The 17122-nt window shown below is 43.5% G+C and overlaps 1 protein-coding gene across 4 annotated transcripts in view; it reads right to left on the bottom strand.

Moving 5' to 3' along the window:
- Dennd5a (DENN domain containing 5A) overlaps window positions 1–17122 on the bottom strand; it is a 76471-nt gene extending 59349 nt beyond the window's left edge. For 2 of the 4 annotated variants that reach the window (XM_057778014.1, XM_057778016.1), the window contains exon 1: window positions 16756–17121. In XM_057778014.1, coding sequence (XP_057633997.1) covers window positions 16756–16861 — 106 coding nt within the window. In that variant the 5' untranslated portion in view covers window positions 16862–17121. Of the gene's footprint in view, window positions 1–11395; window positions 11418–16755 lie in introns of those variants that run through there. The other 2 variants (XM_057778017.1, XM_057778015.1) reach the window with 2 other exon arrangements.

Raw genomic sequence — 17122 nt, 5'->3', positions numbered from 1 at the left:
TATAAATATTTATTTCTTGAACTCAAGAAATACCAATTTTAGCAATTTATGCTAAAGAAAGACTCCTACAACTGTGCAAAAATAAATGTATAGAAATATTTTAAGGGGGGCTGGAGAGATGGCTCAGGGGTTAAGAACACTGACTGTTCTTCCAGAGGTCCTGAGTTCAATTCCCAGCAACCACATGGTGGCTCACAACCATCTGTAATGAGGTCTGGTGCCCTCTTCTGGGGTGCAGGTATGCACACAAGCAGAACACTGTATACATAATAAATAAATAAATCTTTAAAAAAAAAAAAAAAGAAATATTTTAAGGGATGAAGAGAGGCCAGAGGTCAAGAGTTCAATTCTCAGAAACCACACTGTGGCTCACAACCATCTGTAATATGTTCCAACGTCTTCTGGTCTGCAGTGCAGGCACACATTCAGGCAGAACACTGTATATGTAATAAATAAATATTTTTTTAAAAAAATCACTGGTCAAACCTTTAAAAGAATATTTTAAAAAGTAAATACTCCAAAAGTTCAGAAAGATATTTTTATTGATAATGGGATAGCCTATTAAGATGTTATACATAAAATAGGCCTAACAGTAAATGACTGAAATATCTCAGCATGAAACTGCTACAAATTGAAGGCCAGCCTGGGCTACACAGTAAGATTCTGCTTTAAAAAAAAAAAATCCATCAAAAAGGTGTTACCCTCCAGACAGGGGTAGAAGGTAGACAGATCTCTGAGTTCAGCCTGGTCTACAGAGCGAATTTCAGGACATCCAGGGCTACACAGAGAAACCATGTCTCAAAAAACCAAAAACAAAGCATCCGCAACGAGAGAGAGAAAGAGACAGAGACAGAGAGAGAGAGAGAGAGAGAGAGAGAGAGAGAGAGAGAGAGAGGAGAGTTATTTCATGCAATGACGACTCCCCTTCCCCGCAACCCCCCAAAGACAGGGTCTCATATGTAGCTCTCTGGCTGTCCTGGAATTCACTACGCACAGCAGGCTGGCCTTTAACTCAGAGATCCTCCTGTCTGGCTCTTTTTTGCTCTGTTTCACATTGCACCTTCCATTTTCTTTCCTGCTCTCAACACAGAACCTGATGAGCTAAGATTCACAGAAGAGGCTGATGGAGGAAGGCAGGAAGTAGGATGGGTGCTGAATGATTCATTAATTTCAAACAATAAAAGAAAAAAATTAAGGCTGGGATAGAGCTCACTCAGCACAGCCTCCCTTGTCCCAACTCTGTGTGTATGTGTGTGTGTCTGCTTATATTTTCTCCCTCATGCAATCCTCCGAGGCCCCATAACTGCAAGTTGAAGCCAGAGAGACCACTCAAAAGTCCAGCTCTGCAGTTACTCGGTGCTGCCTTCGCCCAGTCCAGGGCTTGCTGAAGAACGTGCTGCTTAGTGAATGTGGAGCTTCAATCCCTCTGTTGTCCAGAGTGCTTACTTATTAGCAAGCACAATGTACTGGGTTCGACTCCTAACACTGAGAGGGGGGAAGCACTCTCAAAATTTAGTATAGTATGCAACAGGGATAGGCTGGTTTGATAAAATACAAGTTTCTAGGCCCAACCCCCAGAATTTCTGATCCTAAAAGCAAAAATTATGACCTGGCCAGGTAAGTGGCATACCTCTGTAATCCCGGAACTCAGGAGGGTAACACAGTGATGGTCTCCACTTCAAAGACAGTAGCCAGAGAAACATGTGGCTTCATCTCTCTCCCACACCCCCCAAAAAAGTTGGGGAAGGGTAGTAGATAGATACATAATCTGACAAGTCACGGACTAATATTTTTTTAGTAAGTTCTAGGAGATATTGTAACCACTGATCCAAAGCACCCACATTGAAGAATATTGGTCTACAGCACTCAGCAAACCCCATCACATTATTAATCTCATTTACTAGCTCTAACCTCATTAACCTTATGAACAGTTCTGTTCAAGAATGTAACATTAATCCTGTCTTGGGGGAGAGGAGTGTTAAGTTAACATCTGCCTGCACTCTGGGGGATGCGATATGAAATGGTCAAGAGTCTGTACTAGCCTGGATTGCAAAACCCCCTTTTCAAAATAAAACAAGTGTGGTCAGGCAGTAGTGGTGATCCAGGACTCAGGAGGCAGAGGCAGATGGATCTCTGAGTTCAAAACCAGCCTGGTCGGCACAGTAAGTTCCAGGACAACCAAGGCTACAGAGAAAAACCCAGTCTTGAAAAACCAAAACAAAGTGTAGAATACCCAAACCACCTTGCCTAAGGTCCCTGGTCCTGTTATCCCCTCCCCCACTTACACACACTCTAATTAATTAGAACTTTGTTTTTCAAAACAAACTCTTAGTCTGAGGCCAGACTAGAACTTACTATGAAACCTGGGCAGGCCTAAAATTTATGTTATTTTTCATTTTATTTATTATTTATTTGGTTTTTTGACACAGGGTTTCTCTTTATAGTCGTGGTTGTCCTGGAACTCTTATGTAGGCCAGGCTACCTGGATCTTCCTGCCTTGGCTGGATGAAAAGCATATACCCCACTATGTTTAATTTTTAATGTCTGTCTGTCTCCAATTAAAAGAGCTCCACAGGGGGCTGGAGAGATGGCTCCGAGGTTAAAAGCATTGACTGCTCTTCCAGAGGTCATGAGTTCAACTCCCAGCAACCACATGGTGCCTCACAACCATCTGTAATGAGATCTGGTGCCCTCTTCTGGCGTTCAGGCAAACATGTAGACAGAACATTTTATATATATAATTTTTTTAAAAAAGAGCTCCACAGAGAGAATTTCACTCGCTGTCGAGCCATGTATGACTACAAATAGAGACTACAACAACTGTCAGCTAAACGAGGGAATGAAAATCAAATTAGGACTAACTCTGAGGTTCTCTGTTATTCCCAGACATGTGCTGGAGATTAACCTAGGGCTTTATGCATGCTAAGCAAATACTCTACTAGTGAGCAACATATCCATAGCCCAACTTTGAGGTCTTCTAGACAATCACTGCCTACAAGATACTCTAAATCAGAAATACATCTGCGGTTGTTTGAATGAGATGCCCCCAGTAAGTCCCAGGCATTTGACCACCGGGTCCCCAGGCAGTAACTGGCTGGAAAGGGGTAGGCATTACAGAATTGTTGGACGAAGTGTGTCACTTGGGATGGTCTTTGAGGTTTCAAAAGACTCACATTATGTCTAGCTAGCTCTCCGCTTGTCTGTAGTTCAAGATGTGAGCTCTCGGCTGCTACCTCAGATCTGCAGTCATGGACTCTAACCTTCCAGAACTGTAAACACCAAATAAACTCCTTTTCCTGTGAGTTGCCTTGGTCATGGATGTTTTAGCACAGCAACAGAAAAGTAACTAAGACAACATCTTCATTACTATCACTGCATGCAATTATTGGTTAATATGTCTAACTCCTCAGAATACTATAAACTCCACCCCCCCCAAAAAAAAAACATGGCTGTGTCACACACAGCTTTGCAAACAAGTGCTCCATCACTAAGCTGGCATTTCAGTAACACAAATGTGTGTGACACAAGATTTTAGAGACCAGTACATGTTTCTAATTCTGTGTGAACTCAGCTTGCTTGAATTTGCTGCACTGTCCTTTCCTGGCCTCAACATGGGGGTGGATGGCATCTGATCAATAAGAATCACTGTCAATTACTTATGATAACAAGGTGGTTAGCCTCACTTTCTCACTACCAGAGGATCTACAGTCCACTCATGAGCAGAATGGTCAACTGAGACTTGAACAAAAATTGTCGTTACGGAAACTAATGCAACGGCATTGCCCTTATTAAATGCACCACACACTCATAACTAAGGAACACAGCCAAGAGCTACATCAGTCAACCAACAATCCTCCACAAAACACAAACATGCTTCCACATAGAGTCACAAGTGCACTGCTTTTCAAAAGACAGAATCGCAAGGGAAAGAGCATGCTTCACAAACACCAGGAGAAATGGGGGAGAAGTGGACAGTTACCAGACTGAGTATTAGGAAAGAAAGGCATTAAATACTATTTAGACGTAGAACTTTAGGGCTTAGCAAATTACTGTCAGTTCACAGATGGTATCTCTAGAAATGGTATCATGTTTGCTATGGTTTGTTGTGAGATATTTGATTATACTGTGTAAAGATATGTCACTGTGATTGGTTTAATAAAAAGCTAAATGGCCAACAGCTAGGCAGGTGGTATGGAAAGAAAGGCATTAAATACTATTTAGACGTAGAACTTTAGGGCTTAGCAAATTACTGTCAGTTCACAGATGGTATCTCTAGAAATGGTATCATGTTTGCTATGGTTTGTTGTGAGATATTTGATTATACTGTGTAAAGATATGTCACTGTGATTGGTTTAATAAAAAGCTAAATGGCCAACAGCTAGGCAGGTGGTATAGCAGGGACTTCTGGACAGAGAGAGCTCAGGGAAGAAGAAAGATATTGAAGAAGCAGGATGGGCTGGGCAATACAAAGAAATGGTAACTGAGCCATGTAAAAGAACACAGATTAAAAGACATGGGTTAATTTAAGTTATAAGAGCTAATGAGACAAGCCTAAGCTAAGGCCAAGTTTTCATAATTAATAACAAGTTTTTGTGTCATTTTTTGTGAGCTGGTGGCCCAAAAAGTCTGCCTACAAACACTTTTAGTTCTAGCTTGGTGGGGGGAGGGGTGTCAAATCTCTGAATGTGAGGCCAGCCTGGTCTACAGAACAAGTTCCAAGACAACTAGGGCTGTTACTCAGAGAAATCCTGTCTCAAAAAACAAACAACAAAAGAACTAGGACCATTAACAGGTGATTCTTCCACTCTTGGAAGAAACAGGAAGATTGGAAGTTTAAGGTCATCACAATGCACCTGACCTACATGAGACTGTCTCTTAATTTTTTTTTTTTTTTTAATTTAAAAACAGTCAGGCAGGGGCTGGAGACATGGCTCAATGGTTAAGAGCATTGCCTGCTCTTCCAAAGGTCCTGAGTTCAATTCCCAGCAACCACATGGTGGCTCACAACCATCTGTAATGAGGTCTGATGCCCTCTTCTGGCCTGCAAACATACACACAGACAGAATATTGTATACATAATAAATAAATAAATAAATAAATAAATAAATAAATAAATAAATAAATGGAAAAAAAACAGTCGGGCAGCAGTGGTACATGCCTGTAATCCCAACACTCAGGAGGCAGAGGCAGGAATGTCTCTGTGAGTTCAAAGCCAGCCTGGTCCACAAAGTGAATTCCAGGACAGCCAGGGCTGTTACACAAAGAAATCCTGTCTCAACAAACAAAAAATTAAAAAAAAAAAGGAAAAAAAATTATGACCAGCCGGGCGGTGGTGGCGCACGCCTTTAATCCCAGCACTCGGGAGGCAGAGGCAGGCGGATCTCTGTGAGTTCGAGACCAGCCCGGTCTACAAGAGCTAGTTCCAGGACAGGCTCCAAAACCACAGAGAAACCCTGTCTCGAAAAAAACCAAAAAAAAAAAAAAAAAAAAAAAAATTATGACCAGTCAGTGGTGATACACACCTTTAATCCCACCAGTCGTGAGGCAGAGGCAGGCGAATCTCTTGAATTCAAGGCCAGCCTGGTATATAAAGCGAATTCCAGGACAGTCAGGGCTACACAGAGAAACCCTATTTCGAAAAGGAAAATTAGATAGATAGATAGATAGATAGATAGATAGATAGATAGATAGATAGATAGATAGATAGATAAAGATAGGCAGGCAGGCAGGCAGACAGACACGTGGATAGTAATTGGGCAGGATTAATGATTAATGCAAAATAAATAAATAAATAAACCAAAAAGAGAGAGGCTTTAGTTAGCATCAGCTATTTGTCCTTCTTCCACAAGAGAATGCAACAGGAAAGCCATGCCCGAAGTACCTTGAGCTGGGTCTGGTAAACGCATCTGTGCACTTCTTACGCTTCCCTCTGTAGTATTTATTCTCTTAAAGCAGTACCAATGAGTAAGACAGATGCCAAGGGCTATAGAGTACTCAGCAAGAAACAGAATGGGGCTAGGGATGTGGTACAGAGACAGGGGAGTGGAGAGACATGATTGAGTCAACTGAACTGGCAAAATAGAATCATAAACAATAAAGCCAGGCCTTATGGAACATGCCTGTAATCCCAGCACTCTGGTGTCCAAGGTAGGAAAATAGAAGAGTTAAGAGTAAACCCTGAGCCGGGTGGTGGTGGCGCACGCCTTTAATCCCAGCACTTGGGAGGCAGAGGCAGGTTCTCTGTGAGTTCGAGACCAGCCTGGTCTACAAGAGCTAGTTCCAGGACAGGCTCCAAAACCACAGAGAAACCCTGTCTCGGAAAAAAAAAAAAAAAAAAAAAAAAAAGTAAACCCTGAGGGACTGGAGAGATAGCTCAGTAGTTAAGAGCACTGACTGCTCTTCCAGAGGACCTGGGTTCAATTCCCAGCACCCACATGGCAGCTTACAACTGTCTGAAGATCCAGTTCCAGGGGATCTGACACCTCACACCAATGCACATAAAATAAAAGTTAAATAAACCATAAAAATATTTTAAAAAAAAGAGTAAACCCTGAGCTATGTAGCAAGATAATACATATTCATCTCCTTAATATATAAATTATGAAATAATCAGACTCCAAAACAAAATGTCCCTCCCATCAACATCTCAGTTTCAAGTTTGATCCTGGCCTTCAGACTTCTAGACATTCAGGAACTTCAACTAGAGTCTTGCTGCTCTCTCAGACCTTTCTTACATTAACTTCAGCACTTAGGAAAGTTTAAAGTTCGGCTGATTAAGTTCCAACATGGTAAGTATTATACCTTACATCAGAAAATCGGTTAAGATCAGAAAAGAACCTGATGTCTTTTTATAATAACACAACAAACTGTCATTAAGCACTTACTATATAAACCACCACCTCCAGCAAAGCAAAGATCTCTGCCTACCTGACTCTGGGTCAAGAGAAATTTCTAACATAGTTCTCTAATGTTTGAAGTTATATAATGATCAGGATTTTACAATCAAGAGAAAATTAAACTTCTTTTAATAGTTTATTGCACTTATTTATTATGGGGGGGGGTCACAGAACAAACAACTTTTAGGAATTGATTCTTTTCCTCCACAGTGTGGGTCTCTTGGCATCAGCTTTGGCAGCAAGCACTTTTACTTTCTGAGTCATCTCACTGGTCCAGCAAAAACTGAAAACTTTCTAATGGTCATGTTAAATAAAAAGTAGAAAAAGTATGGGGAAAAGATACTTTCCTAAAAATTAAATCTCGTCTTTTTTAAAAAATATAACAGTATATAACAAAATTAATCACTATCGACATAACTAAGCTAAAGCAACATTATAGTTATAATTTGCAAATCATAAAAACAGTCTTGCCCAGCAGTGGTGGTGCTCGACTTTAATCCCAGCACTTTGGGAGGCAGAGGCAAGCGGGTCTCTGAGTTAGAAGCAGCCAGCAGCCTGAGCTGTTGTTACACAGAGAAAACCTATCTCAAAAAAAAAAAAAAAAAAAAAAAAAACAGAAATGATACTATGACCTCAAGAAAAGAATAAACTCAAGGCTTTACAGAAGGCTCAGTGGTTAAGGGCACTTGCAAAGGATCTGGGTTCCCAGCAGGCAGCTCAAAAGCACCTGTCACTACAGCTCTGGGGAATCTAACGCCCTCTTCTGGCCTCAGGGACTATGGCATACACTTGGTGCACATAACAAGCAGGTACACAAACATAAAAGCAGACATACACAGCAATAAAACTAAACCTCTTTTTTCTTTTTTTTTGGTAATTTCACTGATTTATTTGTTCAGTATATTTGTCATTCATATAAGAAAGCTAGGCCAGGCGGAAGTGGCGCACACCTTTAATCCCAGCACTCGGGAGGCAGAGGCAGGCGGATCTCTGTGAGTTCGAGGTCAGCCTGGTCTACAAGAGCTAGTTCCAGGACAGGAACCAAAAAGCTACGGAGAAACCCTGTCTCAAAAAGAAAAAAAAAAAAAAAAAGAAAAAAAAAAAAGAAAGCTATTGGTTCCTTTAATTTTGTGTGATGTATGTTGTATAGTGTGCTCAAAGGTCAAAAGGCATCACAAGCCCTGGAACTGGAGTTACAACTGGTTGTGAACTGTCATGTGAGTGCTGGGGATAGAACACGGGTCCTCTGAAAGACCAGCCAGTGCTCTTAACCACTGAGCCATTTGTTCCACCCCAACAGAACTAATTCTCTAGACTTTCCTGTATTATAATTAAAATGAGTGGGATTTGTCATGGGAACTTAGCAAATTCATCTACCTTATGAACCTTGGCCTGTGATTATTATTTCTAAGTCATTTTCTTCTGTTTCTGTGACTTAAAATATCCTCAAAGTTTCTTGGTTATTTTCTATATCATTTCATTATAAGTCCACAGAAATCACAAGAAATCCCTGACTAACAACACAGAAGATGAAAACTGCACACTACACTAAGGGACTTCTGAGGTTAAAAGATGCAAATCTTGTCCTTTCTTCTTCAAAGAAAACAGACCACATGCAAAAAGCCTGAAACATCCTGAAAACACAGAGAGACTCTGGGGAGGAAGGAGCATTAGTCTTCTTAGAAGCAAAGTTCTACTCACTTTCCGATCTAAGATTTCCAACACTGATAAGAGAGGGTGAGAAGACAAACCTACAGGCCGTCTTACCAACTGCCTGAAGGAAGCAGGTCATCTGCCTGACCCGACACTGCAGCTCTACTCAGATAGAAGCCAGAGACTGAACCACCAAATGCACATGTCACCTCTCCAGCCCCTCTTTTTTTTTGTTTGTTTGGTTTTTTTTTTTTTTTTTTTTTTTTGGTTTTTTCGAGACAGGGTTTCTCTGTAGCTTTGGAGCCTGTCCTGGAACTAGCTCTTGTAGACCAGGCTGGCCTCAAACTCACAGAGATCCGCCTGCCTCTGCCTCCCGAGTGCTGGGATTAAAGGCGTGCGCCACCACCTCCTGGCTTGTTTTGCTTTTTGAAATAGGGTTTCTCTGTATAACAGCCCAGGCTGTCCTGGAATTCACTTTGTAGACTAGGCTAGTCCAGAACTCACAGATATCCACCTGCCTCTGCTTCCCAAGTGCTGAGATTAAAGGCGTGAGCCACCACTGCCGAGCTAAGCACTTTTTTCCTTTTCCAGTTTTTGAGGCAAGGTTTTTTTTTTTTTTTTTTTTTGTGTGTGTGTGTGTGTGTGTGTGTGTGTGTGTTGGCGTTTCAGGTCAGGGTCTCTGTGTAGCCCTGGCTGTTCTGGAATTTGCTCTGTAGACCAACTCACAGAGGTAGCCTGCCTCTGCCTCCCAGTGCTGGGACTAAAGATGTCCACCGCCACACCTGGCTGCTAGCAATCTTTTCTGCTTGTTTCTTTGTTTTTAGGCCGTGGTCTCATAATGTGGCCCTGACTGGTCTGGCATTCACTATGTAGACCAGGCTATCTTGAAATCATAGATCTGTCTTCCTCTGTTTCAGGCAGGTATCACCACGCCTGTCCTGGCCTAGTAATGTTCTGACCTGACTACAGTATTTATCTTCATTAACTGGATTTAGAATCACCTAGGACACAAAGATGAGTATGTCTTCGAGAATGTTTCCAGTGAGGTTTAGCTGAGGTGGGGAGACCCTACCCTAAATGCAGGTGGAACCATCCCTCAGCTCAGGTCCCAGACGGATTAACACAGAGGGAGAAAGTGAGCTGAGCACCAGCACCATAGCTCTCTGCTTCCTGGCTACAGATAAGGTGGCCAGCTGTCTCGTGCTTCCACCATAACAACCTCCCTGCCATGATGGACGGCATCGCCCCAGACTGAGCCAAGACAAACTCTTCCCTTCAGCTGCTTTTCAAGCAAGTATCTTAAGCATACTTAGCTTCCCCAAAGGAAGTACTGAAAACAGTTTGAAGGCCGGGTGGTGGTGGAGCACGCCTTTAATCCCGAGGCCGGGGCAGGTGGATCACTGTGAGTTCAAGGCCAGCCTGGTCTACAAGAGCTAGTTCCAGGACAGACTCCAAAGCTACAGAGAAACCCTGTCTCGAAAAACCAAAAGAAAAAAAAAAAAAACAGTTTGAGATCTGGCATATACTCTTACTGTCCACCATGCCTGGGTCCTGGGGCTCCCAGACTCAAATACTCCAAACTAAAATCAACAACTAGCCGGGCACAGTGGTGCTTGCCCGAGGGAGGTGGATCTCTGTAAATTAGAGACTAGCCTGTTCTACATATTGAGCTCTAGCCCAGCCAAGGGTACATAGTAAGACCCATCTCACAATAAATAAATGAATAAGTTAAATTGAAAAGTGGATCAGCAAGATGGATTAGCATGTGAAGATGCTTGCTGGCAATTCTGATGATCTGAATTTGATCCCTAGAAATTTACATGGTAGAAGAATCAACTCCCAAAAGTTGTCATCTGATTTCCACATATATGCTGTGATACATGTATACCCATTACATACAAAAATAAACGCAATAAACACTTTTAAATCAATAATCATAAAATACCTGGAATATGGACATTCTTCTAATATCTACCTCACTTACTAACTTTGAAGACGTAAACCTGAAAGTTCAGGAATGACAAACGAAATTTTATCACTGAATTCCATAAGAAGTAAGCAGCTTCTGAAAGACAAGCCTTTCACAGGACTGTTCCACACCCTCAGGGACTAAAGGCACAACAGGGTTCCTTCTAAGTCCTCAGAGGGCTCCACACTCATCTGATGATAATTACAGGAGAAGCATCAGTCAAGGAGACATCAGTCAAGGAGACAAGCAAAGCCCAACTACACCTTCAACGAGACTTCACCAAAAAGTGAAATGGAAATTTCTAAAAGGAAGTGGGCCTGGAAAAGGATGTTACCAAAGGAGGCCTTAGGCAAAGAAACTATTTTTAACCTAGTAATAAGAGAGGGCTGAACAGAAGAAAGGAGAATTTAATTTACACACCAAACACTGACTCAGGACGTCCTCACAAGAGGAGCAGAGCCCCAATGTCATTAAAGTGAAATTCACTCATTTTCCATATGATCCTCACCACCTGAGGAAGTCAAGTAAGGGCTCTCTTGTGTTGTACCAATTCAGTCTCCAAACAAATCTGGTATGTGTTTGAAACTGCTTTGGGCTGCTTCTTCATTATTTCCTGAGTGCCAGCCTTCTCCAGACTTCTTCCTTGTTCTACCTTACTTGGGAGAACTCCCCCTATTACAGCAGCCTTGACTTTGGGCAATCAGAGGCCTGAGATGAACCATCAAGATTAGAGTTTCCTGTAGCTAATCAGCTAGGCTTCAGGGCAGAGACACTAAGAATTAATATAAGAGAATTGACCTGGAACCCACAGACTAGTAGAGGAAGATCAAAATACTTTTCATTCACAGTGACTCCCAATTTGAAGAAACTCACTTACCAAACATTTTCGGTTGTGGTGGTGGACTTTCTGGAGATTGAACCCAGGATTCCATGTATGCTAAACAAGCATTCAACCACTGCTTCACTGCCCCAGTCAGCTCATCAATTTGGGGGAGAGAGGTGGGGTGGCAGGGATGAGATGGAGAGTGGAACAGAGGCAGAGCTAGTGTCTCTATGGCTCAGGCTAGGCTGGAACTTGGGATGCATTGCCCCTGCCTCCAGTGCTGAGATTACAAGCAAGCACCCCACACTCAGGTCTCAAGCTTCATCTCTATAAAATGAGAAACAATTTCTTTTAAATAAGATGGCCTTCTTTAGCAGTCAGGAATAGGAAATCAAAACCCACACTGCACACCCAGGATGGGTGACTTACAACCAAAAAAATATTTAGCCAGGCCTGGTGGTCACACCTATAATCCTGACACTCAGAAGGCAGAGGCAGGAAGATAACCATAAGGTCAAAGCCAGCCTGAGCTATATATCGTATGTCCCAAGACTGTCTGTGCTACATAGTAAAACTCTTGTCTCAGAACAAAGTAAAACAAGACAGAAAAACTGTACCTTTGGGAAGACATGGATGCTGGTGGAAATATTAGCTTTGGGGCAGTTTTGGAAAACAAGCCAGCAAACAGTTGCTCAAAAGGTTAAACAAAGTTTCCATATGGAAGCCAAAGGAAACTGATCCACATGCCCACCAAAAACCATGTATGAAATGTTCATACCAACATTATTCACAATAATTTTAAAAAACTCAAATATTAATCCACTAACTATGTTTTATGTCACAGAATATTAATCAGCCACAAAAGAAAAAAACAAAACAAAACAGCAGAGCCAGGTGTGGTGGTACACATTTAATTCAAGCAGATGGAGGCGAGGGGTAGAGGCAGAAGGATCAAAATTCAAGGCCAGCCTTGGCTACCTGAGCTAATAGGAATCTGAGCTTGTCTGCTCCTATCCCATCATACAAACACCTTACTTCTCTCACCCCCATTAGACTACAGCAGAGCACAGACAACCACTCTGAGCAGCAGAGGAGACAAATGGAATGTGGCTTGGAAAACAAATACTCTCTTCCGTTCTCTGGACCTTGGTTTCTCATCTGTAAAAATCAGGTTATATTGAAAAAAACAATTGCCGGGCGGTGGTGTAGACCTTTGATCCCAGCACTTGGGAGGCAGAGGCAGAAGGATCTCTGTGAGTTTGAGGCCAAATTGGTCTATAACAGCTAGTTTCAGGACAGGCTCCAAAGTTACAGAGAAACACTGTCTCGAAAAAAATAATCAGGTTATATAGTCTCTGAGTAGGCTTCCCTGTATGGCATTCTGTGACCTTAAAGTTCCAATTTTATCCAGGTGCAGTGGCACACACATAAATCCTAATTCAAGAATGGCCTGAGCTTCCTACATAGGAAGTCAGTGGCAAAGACTTCTTTTTCTTTTTTTTTTCTTTTTTTTTTTTTTTTTGGTTTTTCGAGACAGGGTTTCTCTGTGGCTTTGAAGCCTGTCCTGGAACTAGCTCTGTAGACCAGGCTGGTCTCGAACTCACAGAGATCCGCCTGCCTCTGCCTCCCGAATGCTGGGATTAAAGGAGGCGTGCGCCACCATCGCCCGGCCAAAGACCTCATTTTCAAAAACAAAATTCTAATCTCACTTCTTGGTACATATAAGAATTATCTATCACCTGGCAAGTCCTCTGCTCTAGATTTTCTAGGCAGACTTTTCCCTGTCTTCAAAAGGTGGCACTGGCCGGGCGGTGGTGGCGCACGCCTTTAATCCCAGCACTCGGGAGGCAGAGGCAGGCGGATCTCTGTGAGTTCGAGACCAGCCCGGTCTACAAGAGCTAGTTCCAGGACAGGCTCCAAAACCACAGAGAAACCCTGTCTCGAAAAACCAAAAAAAAAAAAAAAAAAAAAAGGTGGCACTGAGGGTGCTGGATAGATGGCTCAATGGTTAAGAGCACAGCTACTCTTCCAGAGGTCCTGAGTTCAATTCCCAGCACCCACATGGCAGCTCACAACTGTCTGTTAACTCCAGTTCCAGGGGATCCAGCATCCTCATACATACATACATAGGCAAAACACCAATGTACATAAAATAAATTACATTTTAAAAAGGTGACATTCAGAGATTATTTCAGTGTGTTCTTTCAATGTGGTGCCTTTTTTGTATGTTTTTTGAGTTGTTCCCGCCCTCCCCCCAGACTGGGTTTCTCTGTGTAACAACCCTGGCTGTCTTGGAACTTGCTCTCTAGACCAGGCTGGCCTCGAACTCACAGAGATCCGTCTGCCTCCTCTGCCTCCCGAGTGCTGGGATTCAAAGTGTGTGCACCACCGCCTTTTTTTAGCACGACTAACTACTAACTTCTCTCAGCCCACACTGACCCTTCCTGTCAGAGCAACTCCTCACTGCATATCCAGACGTCTATGATACTTGACTATCAGCGTAGAAAGGAGTGTGAAATGACTTTTTGTCCCTAATTTTCATTTTTACTTTCTGCTTTTAAAACAGGTTTTCACTATGCAGCCAGGCTGGTCTAGAATTCACACCCACCTGTCTCTACCTTCCAGATGACAGAATTACTTGGAAGCATTTTTAATTTTAGTTTCCTTTTTTTTTTTTTTTTTTTGAGACAGAAGTCCCAAGTAGACCAGGATTAACTCAAACTGGCTAAGTAGAGAAGGATGACCTTAAATTTCTAGCTCTCCTGCATCTCCTGCATCTTAAACCTCCCCCATGCTAGGATTACAAATGTGGACCACCACACCTGGCCTGTCTAACTAAGCATCTTTGATTTGCTTTTTCTGGAAACAGCTTCTTTTGTTTGAGTATTTGAGAACTACCAGAGAAATAATAAAACTTAATTGAATTGAAAAAAAAGAACACAGGTTCCTCTCAGTGCCTAACCAGAGAATCTGAGCGCAATTCCTAATTTCATATAGTTTCACGGACTATGACATCACCAATTTGGGAGCAATCAAGCAAGCTAAGGAGAGAAAATGCACCCTAGGGAGTCTCAGCATGGACTGCAGAGTTATTTGTATTCTGTTTGCTGTGCTCCAAGAGTCCCTGTGGGTCATCCAGATTCCCCAATCAACCCACCAGAAATGAAAAGGGTGAAAAAAAAAAAAATCGCTCAAGCAGTGTATGTTCTAACAAAGGCAAGCTACCGGATAAATGGTCTTGGCATTACACCACTGTAACCAGTTTAAAAATACACAAAATTCCCTTCTTAGACATTTTCTCAGCTCAGGCCTCTCTCCCAATAAGCCTGCACAGGGATATAATTTTAGCTTGCTGAGAAGCCAGATAATTAACAGGTATTCATAAAGAGAGAATATTTCTTCTTTAGTGAAAGACAATGGTTTTTTTGAACTTCAGTTTAAGTTTTCAGTAAAAACTTTTTAGTTACAGTGCTAGTTATTTAATTTGCTCCAAGCACAAATATTTTCCTTTTCTAGTTTCTTTTCTTTCTTTCTTTTTTTGGACCTGAGAATGACCTGGAACTCCAGATCCTGTTTTCACCTCCCCAGCGCAGGAATCTCACAGGTTTACACCACCCCTTAAGGCTGTGTTTATTTTCTAAAACCAAGTATCTCCACAATTAACAGACACCCAATAGCACAACATAGAAATAACAATAGTTATTCTGCCTTTGAGCTTCATCCGGAAAACTGTTATTCTTCCCAGACATCCAGAAAAACTGTTCTTTTTACTCTTCTCAACATGTTAGTTTGCTTTTCTTTTTGGCCAGGGTCTCACTACTCAGCCCTGCTGGCCCTAAACTTGTAGCACTCCTCCTGCTTCTATCTCCCAAGTGCTGGGATTACAGAAGCACACCACCAATAGTAACCACATTACTGTTTTCTAAAGACCTCCAGAGAGGCTACTGTATACACATAATGTTACCAAAAAAGCACTGGACCAAGCATCAAGAAATATAAGCCCTGCTCTCCGTCTGGGCCTCATTTTCCTCTCAGATCCTCCAGCACTAAGACCTAGTATGGAATTTCAACAACTACATCATCCCAAGGTCTAAAGTTAATACATAGGAAACAGATGACAATATCCATCTGTAGTAAGAATTAGACGACAGAGAAAGGTGAGCTTGGAATACTAAAGTTGCCCCAACAGGAGGCTCAGCTAGCATCAATCCATTACTACTTCATAATTTTTAACAGAGCATCAGTTTCTCGTATTTTAAAAAGACAAGCCATACTTGTCATCTGAAGTGTGCACTTAGTCTTTTGTGGGTTTTTTTTTTTTTCAGAAGCAACCCGGGATTTTTATGGTGACAAAAAAAAAATTGCAAAACTGTCCTAGCATCTCTTAAGCAGAGTGAAATTAGTCAACAGGATGGTCACTTTCAAAAGTGAAACTGTATGGTGACAAAAAAAAATTGCAAAACTGTCCTAGCATCTCTTAAGCAGAGTGAAATTAGTCAACAGGATGGTCACTTTGAAAAGTGAAACTGTATGGTGCTGTGACCACATCGTGACAGCTGGGGAAAGGAGTTTCCCTCATCAAATCGGCATGACATAACTTTAAAGTCTAACACAACAAGCCTCCACCCACTGAAACCTCCTTGCTGGCCACTCCAGACAAAAACTTTTCAAAACTGTTGCACCTTCAAGGTTTCGGTGCGGGCGCGGAGGAATTTACCGGGGGTTTTCTAATTCTTGCACCTTCAAGCAATGGGTGCCAAATCTCGCCACGGCCTCACAGTCACTTCCCCCCACTTCCCCTTTGAAAGATAACACGAGAGGCATCACAACACAGCACAACCTGTCCAACTGAGACGTCGCCCTTTATTCACGAATGACCCTCGCCTGGTAAAGGACATAACTTTCATAAAAAGGCATGACCCCCAGATACAAATTCTTTTCTAGCGCCAAGGGAGAAATCATTCTCGGTGTAACTCAAGTTCAATGTGTCCCTTTTTCATGTCTCATCCAGAGGGGCAGAGCTGTGGAGGGAAAGCCTGGCCTGCTCAGGAGTTATAACGGTTTTGAGGAACCGGTATCACGGGCTTCTTGGGAAGAGGCCAGAGAAGCTCACCAAGTTTTTGTTTTGCTCTTCTGAAAAGTCTGGGTGGGACTAACTCTCCCTAGGACGTGAGCTAACTTCTACCCTCGCGAAAGGGGGCTGGAAGGCGCGCTCCCCTTCACTCTGCACTAAACCGCTCGACCTCCTGGGCGCACACAGGGTTCGCGTCTCCGCGGGTCGCCGACGCCGTGCCCACCGCGCGTGGGGCAGCAGGCCCGCGGGCCCCGCGTCCCGTCCCCTAGCCCGACCCTCGCAGGGCTCCCGGGACAAAGCGGGGCCCGTGGGCACCGGCCCGGGCTCGGCGCGCACTCACCCGACAGTTCGTCCGGCTCCAGCCCGGTCTCGGTGTCCAGCCCGCAGATGACAAAGTAGTCGGCGAAGCGACTGGGCGCCGAGCCCCCTCCGCCACCGCCGCTCATGGCGCCGGGCCGAGCCGGGCGAGCCGCGCGGAGCCGAGCCCCCGCCCCCGGCCGCCCGCCCGCCCTCGGCCGCCGCTCCAGCCGCCGCCGCCGCTACCGAGGCTCGGGCCGCCGTCCCCGGGCCTGGCCGGGTCCCAGCGGCCGCCGCTGCCGTGCCGGAGCAGGGGGGCGCTGAGCCACCCCGCGCCGCATCCTGGACGCTGCCCTCCGCGTCGCGGCCCGAGCAAGCCTGAGGAAGGGCGGAGAGCGGCTCCCCGCCCC

Source organism: Chionomys nivalis, chromosome 8 (genome assembly GCF_950005125.1).
Source record: "Chionomys nivalis chromosome 8, mChiNiv1.1, whole genome shotgun sequence".
Taxonomy (NCBI): Eukaryota; Metazoa; Chordata; class Mammalia; order Rodentia; family Cricetidae; genus Chionomys; species Chionomys nivalis.
Note: the sequence above shows the minus strand (reverse complement) of the source record. Positions and strands in the feature narration are given on the sequence as shown.